This window comes from Molothrus aeneus, chromosome 5 (genome assembly GCF_037042795.1).
Source record: "Molothrus aeneus isolate 106 chromosome 5, BPBGC_Maene_1.0, whole genome shotgun sequence".
Taxonomy (NCBI): domain Eukaryota; kingdom Metazoa; phylum Chordata; class Aves; order Passeriformes; family Icteridae; genus Molothrus; species Molothrus aeneus.
The window spans coordinates 36594134-36610126 of NC_089650.1; the positions used below are offsets into that span (position 1 = coordinate 36594134).

The window sequence follows — 15993 nt, forward strand, 5'->3', positions numbered from 1 at the left end:
TATACAGCAAATATGACCTTGGTCATATATTTTTCTTCAAATTCAGATTTTAGTTTTGCTTTGATTTTATGGTGTCTGCATGTGATTGCTGCTAATATTGCTGGTCTCAGGTCTTTTAACACTACTTTGTTTGGTAACAGGTAAATGACATTCCCAGATTCCTTGGCTGACCACAGGCTTCCTTGGGCTTCTCCAGGAGCTCTGGCCATCTCCTGAAGTGTGTCAGCAGATACAGGCTCAGCAAGTTGGCTATAAGCAGATTTTAGCACTGTTCAGGCCTACTAAGCAGAGCTAAAGAGACTGGACTGCATTTTTGATTATGCCAGTAACCACTGCTGAAGCATGAGCTTCCCAATCTGCTGTCTCATGGCTACCTTGCTAGTGAAGGTAGCCATGAGGGTTTAGGGAAGTGGATATTCCCACAAAGTGTTGAATGGATCTTCTACAGCATATCATCCATGTAAAAACTTCAGAATTTCATAGTATACAAACTGACAAACTGACAAACTAGCAGACACCCTAATTTGGTCATTAACATATTGGGCCAAATGCTCTATGCAGACTGAAGTTAATGGATACTCTTGAGAAGTTTCTTCACTCACTCTGAGCCTTATATAATGAGGTCTGACTGACTAGTAAGAATGCATATTGTCAGGGATAAAATCCCTTACCCCCACAACAATGCTGGAAGAAGAGCAAATTATCACTGCCCAAATAAAGCTGCTCCTTCTCTCAGGAGGAGTTTGAGAATGTGGAGCTAGAGGACTGCAAGCTGCTGGCTACAGCTGCTGAACACCAATGCAGCAGCTTCTCCCTTTGCTAGGTAATGACTATGCCATTCCCTTCACAGAAAGGAGGACAGCACAAAGGATGAGAGAAAGTAGAACAAGACAGATTAACGGAAAATTTGGGCATGTTTTGAATGGCTACTGACTTCATTATTATGGCAGATGGGATTATTTGAGGCAGCCATTAGAACTGTGCTGGGAATGAGTGTTGGGAGCAAGTTAGCATGGATGCACAGTAATGTAGAGTGATGGAATCAGCACACAGACAGTCGCTCCACTGCTTTCAACTTCTCTCAACTGCTCACATGTGGAGTCAGTCGGACAGGCTCAGGCTCAGGAGCTCCTTTGAAGGGACCCTCTTCAGGAAGACTATTTTTGTACACTCAGCACAGAGTCCAACCATTTACATCTGCTCTGTTAAATCTCACGTGAGACATGCAATGTGCATTCCAACGATCCCTTTGTGCCTTCAGCTCATTCCACCCAGCTTTTATGCCTACGACCCACTGTGCTCTCTCACAATTATTACTATTTAATAGAACTGAAAGTTTTGCAAATCTCAAGGAAAGTACATCACACTGTAATGGTTTTTGCAGCCTTTGCCATTGGAATGGTCTGAGTATGCTATAAGCTAACCTGACTGCAGGATATCTCAATCCGATGCATCCCATAGGAGAAATCATCGTTGAAAGCAATTGCATCAGGACTGATCACATCATAAAAGGAAGGCCAACCTGGAAAAGAGGAACAAGATAGGTAAAAAAAGAGGGTGTCTTTTTGGCAGATAGCATTGCAAAAAGCAGGACAGAATCACACTTTGAAAAATGTTTATCTGGCTCCAGAGCATGGAAATAATGAAATGGAGATTTTTTATCCTAAATCACTTAGGTACTTTGGAAAACCTCCCCCCCCAAGTACAGTTGTTTACAGGAAACGACTAAGCTTCCCCTACCTGCCCAGCCTCCATCTCCACAGGGATTCCTGCACTCCACCACAAGCAGTGATAGCAGTTTAGCTTGGGGACAAAGGTCCCAGGTAAGGCAATTCAGCTTTAACCACGAGTTTAAAAAACCCCACAAATTCCACCCTGAATATAAACAGCAAGGCTTTATGGAAGAGAAATGCTTTTGCTTTTGCAATATAAAGATACTTAAAAAATTAATTGGGAAATTGCAGTTTAGAGCCCCAAAACATGCCTTAACCTTTGCCTTCCCCAAGGCAAACCCAAAAGGATGTGTTCAGGCACTGAACCATCACACATTAGAGGTAGTGAGATGATTATTATTGTGTCTCGTGTCAAAACAGTAATGAGTGCTTCAGATCAGACATGGACAGGTGAAACCATAACTATGCCTGTGTTAGACACTAGTGGAGGATCTGCATGTGGTCTGCATCCAGGATAAAACAACTGCACTCACTAATGTACATGTTCAAAGCAGCTGATAGCTGAGCACTGAGCTGCATGACCTGACACCAGATGATGATATGTGTACCTGACCTACCAGTAATGGCCACTTACCAAAATAGTGGCCTTCTACTCTTTAACTATTCCGCACAAAATCTCCCCCTCTCCACAACACAGGTAAACAATAAAGCAGTGGTGACCCAGAAGATACCCATTACATAGTAACTTCTCAGCACTCCTCAAAAGCCATCATAAGGTTCCATTTCCTGAAGCAAGGTTTCCCACATGAGCAACTGACAGGCTTTAAGGTCATGTCAGCATCTACCAGTGCCCATCTGAAATCTCACCAGCTATCTTTCCTTCTCATTCAGTCTCTTGCCAAATATAACATGCACAGGCAGCTCTTACTCTCTCCCTGTATTACCCATATGCCCAAGAATAAAGAATTTCCTAGTTTCTTGTCCTAATATTTGTTGAGCATTTGCTACTGATGATTTCATAAAATGACTTGCAATAAGCTATTAAGAAACACAGCAGTAGCTGTGAATCACTGCATGCAGATGAATGAAGGGTGTATACAGCTTTCCATAAGACAAGTGAGTAACATTTTCTATAAGTAAGTAAAAGGAGAGTGGAAACTATCAACTTTTCCAAATGTGGGTAGAGAAAATGTGTAAACTGGAAAAAGATCCATATGTCTTCAGTTGTATCCTAGATTATTAAATATGGAAGAAGATTTATTAGGATGTAAGCATAACAAGGATATTTTTTTAAACAAAGAAATGCTCAGAAATGTGTTTTTCTTCCTTTTCAGAATACACATACAGTAGCATTTCTAAGCTACCTGAAGGCATTGCAAGTCGTAAGTCCTATGCTCACAAGGTGCCTCCTACCACCACAATTGTTTCCACCCCAGAACTTCCTACAGAAACAAGAAGAGTCATTGCCCTCTCTCCAATGATTACAAATGGAAGAGCTACAGACAGCAGGCAGACTGAGGAGCAAGCACCCTGAACAGGGAAAATATCCCACAAAACAGGAACTCAAAACAATGCAGCAATGCTAACTGTAAAAAAACAATTTATAAATCCTTCCCCTCATGCAAAATGTTGCTGTCAAACAACTACCTTCACAAACAGAAAAGGAGTAAACACATGACAAGTTTTGTAAAAGGGGTTATCCTGTTGACAGAAAAATTGATGTTTCCTAATTGGTGGCTCCTTTCCAACACCATTTGTCATCTTCTTAGCTGGGCCTCTGTCTAATGAAAATTGAGCTAGTCAGAATATTTTTAATGAAGCCTTATTTGTTTGTTTGTTTGTTTGTTAATTTAATAATTTTGCAAAGAAGACATTGCAGTTTGCCCTTGTGTGATGGCAGAGGAATTTCAAAGAGAGAGCTCTTTGGAACAACCATCTGATCATGTGAAAGCCTTTATAGAAGGCAAACTTCAGGGCTGCAGAAATTCTCAAAGAAAACCATGCCTCCTTCATTATATCAATGAGGGGGAAGCTTCAAAGACTGCAACACAGAGGTTGAAGCAATCTTTGTCTTGCTGAGAAAATTATCCTGCGAGAAGAGTTTGGAGGAGATGTGTTTATGTCAGCTTTGACATTAAGAAAGACCATCCATCCTTCTTTCTCTGGACTTCTCCTTTTGGTCTTCCCATTCACCGGAGAAAAATTATTTGCTTTGGATGCACTCCATACACTTCTAAAAATGAAGTCATCTGAAACCTATATAAACAGGCAAGCTTCTCCTAAAGTGGTCTTTGTACCCAACTGGAGTGACTTCAGATTAGACTGTCAGTTCATGCTACATGTGACACATGTTCCAAAGGCTCCACCGCTGCCACATATGGTCCCCAAGAGAGGGACTAGGAAACAGATCTCCACAGTGTGTATTTTTAACTCCCTGCCAAACTGTCTCTTCTCGAGTTACATGGCAGGCCAGGCACCAGCACTCCCAGGACCAGCCACTAACTCTGTGAGGGTTAACTGAAAACTGAGCAAACCTTGGAACAGACAATGTCCTGAAGGGCACAGTGACACACACTGTCATTTTGCTGACCTTGAGAGGAAGATGAGTGAATTGCTCATTAAGTTGATGAGCCAGACTGACCAGAAAATCAATCCCCTTTTGCAGTCTCATTTCCTCTCCTGAGGTAGAGTGGAAAACCCATCTGATAGCTTGCTAAGCCTTCTTGCACCATTTTGTCTGCTTCAAAAGCTGCCAGGAACAAGCTGTAGCAGCAGTAGCCTGCTTGCCTGCACATCAGGCACCTCCCAGTGGTGTAGAAAGCCAGCCTTAAAGCTTCTGTCTATACAAGAAGTAAATGGCCCAGCAGTGGCCCCAGGCCACTTCACCTGTCTCCCTGGCTGCAGCCCCTCCACTCCTGCACTCCTGCCTCCTTCCTGCTGTAAGGCTGCAAAATGGTTAGCTACCTTTACATTTTAGGCTGCTCTAAGCTGTCCATTAAATCTTCAGCTCACCTTTGAAGGCTACCTGGCTACTTGTTATGGGCATGCTCCTGTAGGGATAGGGGTGAAGATGACCATTTTGGATCTCTTGTGCTTCTGCTAAGCTGAGAGAAACAGTAACCCTTATCACAGCAGAGGCTGAGCACTGGTGGAGACCCTTTGCAAATCCTGGTTCCAAGACTCAACCCTCCTTGGATGATGGTCCTCTGTCAAGTCTAGCCCATATGTGACGGGCAGCAGGAGCCAGGCCATCCTTTTTAAGGATGGTTAAACATACCAGCTAGGAAGAAATAGCCTCTGGAGGAAAGGGGCAAAGGGTAATTGCAAGAGTGAAGATGAGGGTGGGAGGAGTTTACCAGATGAATGAACAACTTCAAATAATATTCATACTTTTGTGTGTGTGAACCAGCAACTAAGATTCGTGAATACATTTATCCTTGAATGCAAAGTTTAGTTTGAGGGGTAGTATGACACAGCAATTGCCAGCAATTTCTATTGCGTTACAGACATTTTAAATGATTCATTCTTAGAGTCACAGACAGTTTGCACCACACTGGCAATATAAACAGGATTTAAAATAGGAGTCTGTCGTGTTTGTGTTCACTCCAACAATTCTTTTGCATGGCAGTCAGGCCACTATGTCCTAAGGGCCAGTTTCTGGTAAGTTAATAAGCAAGCCACAAGCCATGAGTAGTTTTTCATATATAAAGAAATTATCATTTCTTAGATCTAAAATACGCTTAATAAAGCAATGAAACTTTCTTCTGTCAAGTATTTAAGTGAAAAGCATGTGTAAACTGAACATTACTGACAGATCTTTTCCGCTCCATCCTGCATGAGTAACAGAGAGAATCTTACGCTGCTGGGAGTCACACATAGAGTCATGTCCTATTCTTTCTCTTTTGAGGACAGTTCCCAAATATTTTGTAAAAGCTGTGTAGCATTTCTAAAATTCACTCTACATGCTCTCACCAAAACTGAATCTTTTGTGTTTTATAATGCTTTCCTTATTCTGGAAAAGAGGAGACAGTGGTTTTTGCTTCTTTGTCAAAGAATGCTTTCTTGCCCTGGGCAGCAACACAGGACAAGGGAGGAACAGAAACATTGAGTCTGGTAACCAATGCTGGATGCTGCTTTTGCCACTCTGGGCAGAGGGGTTAAAATCATTCAGAAGAGGCCATCTTCCTTCTCACTTCAGACCTCCTATTCCAGGTACCTGATTGAGTCTGTATTTCTAATGAGCTAGTCACGGTGGGCACCTATACAGGCAGCTGGCACAAGGTGGGTACCAGGACAACACAGCTGCAAGCACACAGCAGTGTGTCCCAGAGAGCTGACAAACTGAACAGTCAAACTGAGATGCTAAAGTAGCTATAGTGCCAGAGGAAGGCAGCAAACACAAATAGTGTGCCCATAGTCCAGCCCCCATTTTGCGTTCCTGATACAAATATGAAACCCCAGCAGGAGTAGATTGTTTCTTTAACATTAATCCAGGAAGCTCCAAAGACCCTTATTTTGTGGGCTACTCCAGGATTCTTTCTTGGGGCAATTCTGACCTCATGCAAAAAAAAGAAAGACATTTTGTTCTCATAAACTTTTGGAAAGTTGTCTACCTGCTGATTGATTGATCGATCAGTTTTAGAAGCATCTCAAACCTCCCTCCAGTTTTGCAAGTTTGCACACATTTTACTGTGGTTAGATCTCCAACTTCCTAGTAGATGGATGCAAGCACTTAGACATCTAACTGTTAGAATTGTGCCTCTATAATTATTTGCAGAAGCAAAATGGCAGGTTGTTTTTGAAAGTCAGCCCCGCTAGGCTATTTTTTCCCCTCTCCTTAACTAATACTCCTTTTGACATTTTTTTGAACAGCACAACTGCAATCCCAAAGCATGTATACTCTGACATAATTCCCATCTCATACACCTGCCGACTGGAGAGTTCCAGTTTCTCAGTAACTGTGATGTCCATGGTTGTTTTTCATTTTAGATCCCTAGGAGATTAAATCCAACCTGCATTTTATCATTCTTTGCTGTAATTATTCCAAGCATTTACTTCAGTGAGTTATTTACAGATGGAGAAGTAGGGGGAGATGGAAGATGTTAGAACTACGAAATGGCACCAGATGTAAAAGAGGACCTTGACCTGAAAAATACCTTGTTTCTCTGATGTGCTGTATTTTTAGAATTCTGATTCCCTTTTAACCTAATGTGGATTAATGAAAACCCAAAGGCTTTTTAAGGTACAGTCTCATCATTTATCTTCACTGAGAAACCATGTCTGTGTAAAAACATAAAGTGTATTAGGGTTAAAAAAAAGGTAATAAAGCTTCTGCTTTGAAACTGCTGTAAAGCTGAAGGGCTTTCACTTTTTTCTTTCTCAAAGGTTTATTGAAACAGAATCTGAAAGACATAGGCATCCACAGCTGTAACTTCTCACATAAAAATTTAATGTAGAACTACAAAGTGACATGTTGCTATTATGTAGGATGCCTGTACAGATATAGGGCTTTTTTTTTGGCTAGCACAGAACATCCTGGGCTATTTTTCTTAATATCTCCATGATGATGAATGAATAATGAATATTCTTACTCACAATTATTTTACTGTGAGGTAACACTTCTTTCTGTGGAGGTTCATGTAATTTATCTAAATGTAGCTAGAAACAGAATCAGGCACTGAAACATCCTTGTTCACCAGCAATCAGCTTTACATTAGATATGTATTCCAATGGGAAAAAAATGGCCATTCCTTTCCAGCACCATCAGATACAAGAAGGACAACACAGAACTGCTTTTCAACAGACCACACCAAAAAAGCATTAGAGTGGTAGCTAGGCAGGGGTTAAAGGGAACAACACAAAGACAAAATGAAACTTAATTTTGGAAGAAAAAGTAAAGATAGAGCTTCTCTCTAATACTACCTGTCTCTATCAGCAAAATTGGGCTATTGCAGCAGGCAAATACTGTGCAGCCAGAACAGTGTGGGAAGGGAATTTTTCAAAACCACTGAACTTCTAATAGCAGCTTTTATGAGACAATTGCCATCTGTTTTTTCCTTTATGTTTCTCACTTGGGAAATAAAAAAAAAGTGAAAGCCATGAATAAAGGTGGTATTTGTTTTCTTCCTTTACAGCACTCTGAGCATCCAAACAACTTACCATGAAACAGCATATGCAATCCAGATTTATTTCCTTGTTAGTGGGAGGAGGTTATATTTGTTTAAAATTACTGTTAAGGGAGATCTGAAACTTAGCGTCTACAATTTCATTTGACATCTGAATTTTTCAGAACAAGAGTGCCCCTGATGTCTCTTGAGCAATAAAAGCATGGGGCCTACTCTCTTTAGCAATTAATAACTCTATCACAATACTGCTCTTGCCCTAGCTGCTTCCTTTGTGCTTTCACTGTGGTCTAAAATACTGATTAATACAAGCTGGTTCTTTTAGAGTCTTCCTCTGTAATATTCAACATCTTGAATGTACAAGCCACTGCTAAAATCTCCAGGTAGGCAGGAGCTAGGATCTTCCTCATGTCTTCTTACAAAGATTGAGTTACTAATGGTTTCTTTCTTGGTTCAGGTTCAACAAAACTACTGAACCTAACTCACTTCCTCCCAAAGGACGGGTTTCTCCCCTCATCTGAATAGTGTCTCTTGTTACTTTAAATCATGGCTAATGTTTTTAAAAATATATCTTACACATAAGTCAGCTGTAGATCTTCAGCATCAAAGGAGCCAAACAGAACTGTGTGAAGCAGTGTAACCTTAAGCTATAATTTTAAAATGCCATCACAAAATCTCTCAAATAGTTTTTAAAATTTACTGTTGACCTAATAACCTCAGTCCAAAGCATTCAACTTCAAATAGTTGTTTTTGTTTTCCCTCCAAAAGCAGTATTGGTAAAACAAATATATATATTGCAAAATACCTTGAAATTTGTATATCAATGAGTTATCTGTGCAACTCACTTAAATTGCTAAAGTTTTCATAAAAGATGAGTAAATCAGGATAGCAGTAGAGCTGGCAGGCCTTAGATGGAAGTGATTTGATAAAATTGGAATTCTAATGCAATATGTTCACAGAGAAAGTTAAAAAAACAAGCAAATGCAACCTTGTAATAATCAACATCTGGCACTGAAATGAACAGCAGTCACAGAAAAAATACATATTTGAAAAATTTGTCATGGTGTCTTTCAAGTAATGAGCATCCACAAATTGTTTGTTGAAATATTTTCCTTTTAGTATTGTTATGCATGTCTGGGAAATAAAGTTTGTAAAGAACAGCCCGAACTCAGCTGCATGCTTAAAACTGAAACCACAGAGGTTACTGAATTAATTTTAATACCAAAAAACCCAAAGCCTCTACTGTCTTCCTTTTGCAGTTATATTCCTTCTATGAGCCCCCTTCACTAGTGCCTCTAGTATTGAATGCTCTAGCAGACAAGACAGGACAGCTGGACAAACACGTTCTCATCTCAACTGTAAAGTTATAATTTTCCCGTCCCACTAGTTTTCCCTTGAAACAAGGGGAAGTGTTACTACACTGATTAAAACAAACAACCCCCCTGCAAACAACAATAAAAAAGACAAATGGTCCCTTTCTTCCATTTACTTTATTAAAGGAGATGTCTAGGTGAGGGAACTTGGTCACAAACTAAAAACAGACATAATTTTCTTGGCCATGAAGGAAAACTTTTGTCAGGATTGGGGCAAAAACCTGAGGTTGACAGAATAGAGCATTAAAAGCAGAGTGAAGACAGAGCTTCAAACCACCAGGTCTCTAAGGGCCATTTGGCCACATGACAAGACTCTGCAGTAGGAGAATATGGAGAGGTGGAGCATGACTCCTTCTCATGCCACTGTGGAGAACAAAACCCTCCTCTTTGCCTAATATTACAGTTTATCCACAAAGCTAGTCCTTAAGATTGATAAATTTCTAGACCAGGATTTTTATCACACTGCAGGAACATTTCACCATGAACTACATGCTCATCAAGCCCTGCAATGAACCTAGCCTTGAAGCCATGCTTCTCATGGGGAGTGCAAGATCTACTCTCTGCAGTTTCTGCAGACTTCTGAGGAGACTTCTGCCACCCTAGGCCTCAGGGTAACTTTACATTACCCTCTGCCTAGGACTTTGTCTCTGCAACGTAGAGTTCAACACTCTGCTGCTTGCATAAAAGAATGCAAAAGCCACAGGCACTACATAAAATCATAAAAGAAGAAAAAAGAATTATTTGCAGGGTCAGATTGTTTGGAGCTGCTGTTGGTTTGGAGGGAGATTTAAATCTTTTTAACAACCTCTTATGCAAACTAAAAGAGGTAGGTAGTAATGTGTCCTAGAAAATAAAGATGTTTCTTCAAAGAAAACGCTGGCAAAAACAATATACATGTGCACACACACTCACACATGCTCCTTTTAAGTTTTCTGCAGAAAACTTTGTACTTTGAAAAAAACCCTGTAAGTATTGAAACGGAAAAGCTAAGATTTCTGATTGTAATGTTCATCTTTTGTTTTCTAGAACAGTTTCTAGGGCAAAGCATGCCCTTTCTCCTAAACACTACATTTTCTTTCCAGGTTTAAAACCTGGAAACTGTTTCACAGCCATACAACATCATCAGTACCACAGTCCATGGAAAGAAACAGCAAAGCAGTTAAGACCAATCTCATGAGGAACTGCTCTCCTTTAATGCTTTGCTGGGGGAAGCCCAGCTTGCCTCCAGAATATCCCAAAGACTGAGCAAGCATTGGCTGCTGTATAGGTCAGCTCAGCACAGGTCTCTTATTCTCCTCTGTGCCTGTGCTATTCCTTTCATGACTATGTCTTTTAGGTCTTCTTTTCTTTCTTCATTAGCTTTCTGTTACATTTTTACTCAAATAAATAATTCAAACAAAAGCACCATACACAAAGTGTTCAAGACATGAAAGCAACTTCTAAGGTAAGCTATGAACATTTGTCATTAGGCACAGTGCAAATGTTCACAGCGGAAGTCAATTATACTCACTACATGTTTTTGCACACAAATAATACAGGTTTATAAACATACCACTCACTTCAGGGTCTTGTTTTCTTTTATGATACTCTAGGTAAAGAAATATGTACAAAGGGGTAATTTGCTTGGAAAATAAACCTGTTGCAATAAAAAAGAGGAGAAATAAAAGATAGAGAGTAGCAGCAAAAGGAAATGCACCCCTATACAGAAGAATACTGGAGAGGCAAGATCCTAAGGAGTGGACATAGTGCCTCTCATTGAGGCATTCAAGCAACTCAAAGAAAACCCTGTACTCATGCGGATTTGCCTCCATTACATGCTGCTTCCCACAACGTCAGGCTGCCATCCACAACATCAGCTATGGATGCTCTTTGGATACTCTTTTCTCTAACGCTGATTAGTATTTGTGTTTCCCTGGGCTTCCTCCTCTGGGCCATCCTGATGTGCCAGTGGCACCGCTCCGCAGGGGCCATCGCCCAGGCCGTGTACCCCTCCCCGCCGGTGCCCCTGCCCCGTCCCGCTGCCGCCGGAAGGGCACCGGGGCTGGCACGGAGGGGCACAAGCTCCGGGCGGGCACAAGCCCCGGCCCGGCCCGGGGCTGCGGGAGGCGCCGCCGCCTCCAGGCGCGGGGAGCCCGGGAGGCTCGGCACAGCGCATGGCCTTGTTCTTGTCTCCACCTGCTGATCCCATAAGCGAATGTACTCGAGGGAAAGCAGCCTCACGTGTAGACAGACAGACAGACAGACACGGGTCGGTGGTCATGCAGCCGTGTTTCAGGGCTGTTCCCGTGCAGTCACCGTGACCCGGGAGAGGCGGCAGGACACCGACACCGCAGAGGGGTGACCCGGTTTCTTCCCACTTTCCCTGTCAGACTTTGGAAGACAGGCAGGGTGCCGTTCCGCCAGAGCCATTCTCAGGTACGGCCGAGCCCCGCTGACCCGGGGCACGGCAGGGCCGGCGTTCCGCCGACAGGGCGGCCAAGGCAGGAGAAACCCCTGTGCAGGCAGCCGAGCTGGCACTGCTGACGCTCGGTAAATTTCTGGAGCTCATGTGTCAAAAAGCATCACCTTCAGTTCGCTGAACCCTTCAAAAGAAGCACACACCAGGGCTCCAGCCTAACCTAGCTCTCACCCTCCTCAGAAAGGACTAAAAAAAAGACAGGGAAGGGATATACAGAGGCATTTCTCATCAACTGCTAAATGGCCCGATATACCCGTAACCTCCACTTCTCTGCTTTATAGCAAGAGAGTGATGAAAACCCAATGGGACAGCGTGCAGGCTGCACTTTGAGCCACCGGGTGCATTTTTGGAATTGGACAAATATTCTGAAGTGGACACCTGGGAAGGGCACGGGCAGCAAGGGGAAATACTGTCAGGAAAGGAAGAGTTTAAAACTACTAAGAAAATTCCTGACTACAATTTTAAGAGGTGAAGTGCTGGCACGGATCAGTTTTCCTGAAAAGCAGGAACTGAGCTTGGAGCTGGCTCCTGATCTGCTGTTTTGAAGACCTCAAAAGCAGAGCAATTTAGACAGCAACTTCTTCAAGGAGTCCAGCTAAAACTACAAGGACATAAAATTCCAGTCAGACACAGGAAATTCTTGGGGCAATTCAAGAATTTTATGAGTCAGAAGATAAAAATCCTTCTGAATACCTAAATAAACTAATCTAATGAAGTAGTCACCAGGAAAGGAGTGTGGTGAATCTGCATGTCAGGAAGGACAAATTTAACAAACAGGAAATTGAATTACCTGAAGCTGTTTTCATTTTTACTCCTGTGCCCTGCTTCTATTTGTTTTTAAGGTGCAAACCGAGTTGATGGCTGCAGAAGCTGAGGGGACTTTTTCATTTTAGAGGAAGTCTCAATTTAAAAGAAATTAGTTACCTGGCTTCCTTTTGAAAAGGTGGTAAGTTGTTTATTTGTGATTCATTATTTGCACTATTGCAGACCCTTCAGGGCCAAGTGCAATTGGCCACTGACCATTGCAAAGGAATGAAGGGAAAATCATTGATGTAAAGTTCATAACTGAGCATTTAGCTTTTTTCCTGGCAAGCAGAAGTGAAGTTAAATACTTCCTATCAGATATTTTACCTGTGCTACTAACTAGAGGGTTCATTCCAAAATGGATAGCTACAACTGGTCCAGGTTCATATTGAGGTGCATGATTTTGACATAGAAAAGTTGACAGAGAGGTTTCCAGAGAGATCCTCATGCCTACAAAGGTCTAAACTTTAGGTAAATGGAATTTTACCTAAAGTTACCTCCCCCGGTGTATAGCTATGAAGCTATACATTGTCTAGACTCAAAAAAGAAGGGGTTTACAATTGAATAGTATTGCATCCCAAATGCCTTTTATAAGGAGTGAGGAGCTTTTTCAGTTTATAACATTTTCATTAAAAATTCTCTCATTTAGGAAATGAAATAAATTTTAGCAAATTGCGCTTTGCAAAGATCATGTTAGAATTCCTAAAATTACAAAGATTGACACTCTTCTCATCATGTTGCTTGTATACTAAAGTTAAGCTTGCATTAAAGCCCTTTTGTTATCTCAGGTTTGCCTCAGCTTCAAGAAAGTAAACATACAGAGAAGCTGGATTTTTTTGCTTTATTTAATGAGATCTGTGATTTCAAAACACTTCTCTTCCAGAAGAGACAAAAAGGAAAATTCTCTGTAAACAAGCTTTACTCCAAAACGGCTCTTCGGCTGACTAAAATATTTCATTATACAAAGAGTTCATTGTATGAAAACAAAAATACTGTATTTTAATTTTGATTTTCCCCTTTCATTTTATATTTCATACTAAAAATTGCAGATAAAAATTTGTGCTGAAATAATTTTGAGATGAAAAATGAAACCTTCTTGCCCAAAAGACAAGCCACTGGTCTCTCAGCTTCCACAGTCTGATACGCTGCAGTAGACAATGTGTTAGGCATAGGTTGAACTGATTGCAAACTACTTTTATATAAATTTAGAACACTTCTTATTTTTCTCTCTGAATTGCCTGTCTGGATCCTCCTATTTGGGGTTGATTCTGGACTCCACTTAAAATACTAATTGTTTATATTAAACAGACAAGAGAATGTGTGATGTACTTTAACTGTCAAAAGTGTTGTGAACAGCAGCAGCTGGAAGAGGAATGTTTAATTCATTCCGTTACCCCCAAGCCTTTTAGAATCCTGTATCAGCAGCTACATCTTAGTCTTGCAGGGAAAAAAAAACAGCATATGAAGGGGTGGTAGCACTGCAAAGCTTATTCTACAGGGGAAAAAAACAAGGGGCATTCATGTCATTATTACATCAAACTAGAGTATCACTAAATCTACAACAGTATTGATGCATCTGTGAAAGCTGTGCATGTTTTTGTGTGGAACAGTTCACATACTATGGCTTGTTTCTTGTGCTGGTTTACTCACTCTGAGCTGATGCCAGACACAAGATGCAGGTAGTGATGGGAGATACCACTTGAACTATTCACTGTGTGATATTCCTAAAAAAGGGCTCTTAAATCTTCTGGACATGGCTCAGCAGCCTGTGTGAAGCTGTGAGGAAGAATAAGTTTCTGCCCCTATTATTCTGACAGGGCAGGTCAGATGTGCTCAGGACAGTTCCCCCCACCATAACTGTCGCAGCATAAGCTTTTGCTGGGACCAGTGGATCCTGAAACAAGTGTAAGAGCTGTTACTTAAGAGAGCTTAATAAAGTCCTTGCTAAGTATCAAGATCAAGTTATTTTCAACCTTTCAAATTTTCAAAAGCAGAAAAGCATCCTACCACATTTATACTATTTTGTGTATATCCTTGAGAAAACCTTCTAAGTAAAACAGCAAATTAGCTGCACATGGAAATATGATCCTTCTAGTGTCTGAAAACATTAGGTAAAGACATGCAGGAGCTTGTGCAAACTGCTGTAGTGCAGGTTTTCTTGGTTTTTCAGGCCTGACTTCTGCCATGTGGTTTGGGGTGGGGGTCTTTTTTTTTTTTAATGTCACATTTACAGGATGAATTTGGCACTCCGGAAAGGAGCACTGCCTTTGTTCATCCCGTCAGTCTTTCGCTTGTCCAATTGCCACGGCTGTATTAGTAGGAAAAATAGACCTAACGAGGTGTAAAATAATGCTCTACATTCAAAACTTGAGCGCTGTAGCTCATTTCACTTTAATATTTACTCCAAAAGTAAACTGCTGAAACCTTGCATAAATGGTGCCAAATGAGTTTGCAAGGTATTCTAAACGTACTGAAGTTAAGTCGATTAACACCTCATACACACAGTTGTTTATTTGGTTCCTTACTACCAAAACTTCTGCCAGGATAACTCTGCTATGAAGCAAGAGAGGAGATACATGTAGGGCAAGCTTGACTGGAAGAATTCTTAACAAAACAGCAGTTAGGCAGCAGAAGCATCATCCATACCAAGACATTAAGCAGAAATACCTAAGTTGAAAAAGTGGCTGGAGGTAGAGATTTTAATTTGATTTAATGCTTTTTATACCCTATGTGCACCGTTTCTCATTGTCAGCCCTTCCACTTTGTTTCTTCTATTAATTAGATTTTTCTTACACTACTTCTTTCTTTCCTTTTTCATTCAGAAAGGCAGCAAACTGGGTGTTTGAGCTTCCTCTCAGGCAGAGTGTGCTTGGGAATGAGAAGTCAAGGAGCTGTAGCCTTGATTTGCTCTTGGAGGAAGCTGTACAGAGACTTTGTTCAGGTTTGAGAGATGAGTTTGTGGTTCCTTCTTAAAGGAAAGTTCTACAAATACTCTCACCAGAGAAGGCAAAATACAAAATCTTAACAAGGGCTCAGTAGGATATCTTCAATTTAAAAATGCTGATTTTTAAACAAAAGGTACATGAAATGCTTACTTGCTGGCAGTAAACTTTTTCATAGGGATGTGTTTCACCAAAGACACTCTCAACAAAGTAACCTGCTACTCAGGAGGTCCCATGGAGATGCATGGGAAGCTTCTGCTCCAAAGTGGAGAAGCTTTACAGGACAGACTTAGGTGTCATAGGGTGGCTGAAACAATCTATCAGCTTCTTCCCTTCTCTCTCCCCTGCCCTCAGTTGTCTTAGTCCTGCTGCTTCCTCAATGTTCACCAGCTCAGATGCTTATCCATTTGTGGCAAGAAAGCTTAAGAAAGCTTAAAAAAATTCACTAAACCAGAACAAAATTATTCAACTTTTTTTCTGGGCTAACAAGCTCTATCAGTTAAGTATGAGGTTAAACAAGCATTGGAGGCAACATGAGGTGGAAGGTGAGAAAACAGGGCAAGGAGTGCAAGGATGACTTACTGTAATATCCCTGACTGATAAAAATTGTACTGTTAGAAT

At 41.1% G+C, this 15993-nt stretch overlaps 1 protein-coding gene across 1 annotated transcript in view; it reads right to left on the reverse strand.

Moving 5' to 3' along the window:
• MSRB3 (methionine sulfoxide reductase B3) overlaps nucleotides 1-15993 on the reverse strand; it is an 82272-nt gene that overhangs the window by 5881 nt on the left and 60398 nt on the right. Inside the window, exon 6 of the mRNA XM_066550047.1 lies at nucleotides 1425-1522. Coding sequence (XP_066406144.1) covers nucleotides 1425-1522 — 98 coding nt within the window. The remainder of the gene's footprint in view (nucleotides 1-1424; nucleotides 1523-15993) is intronic.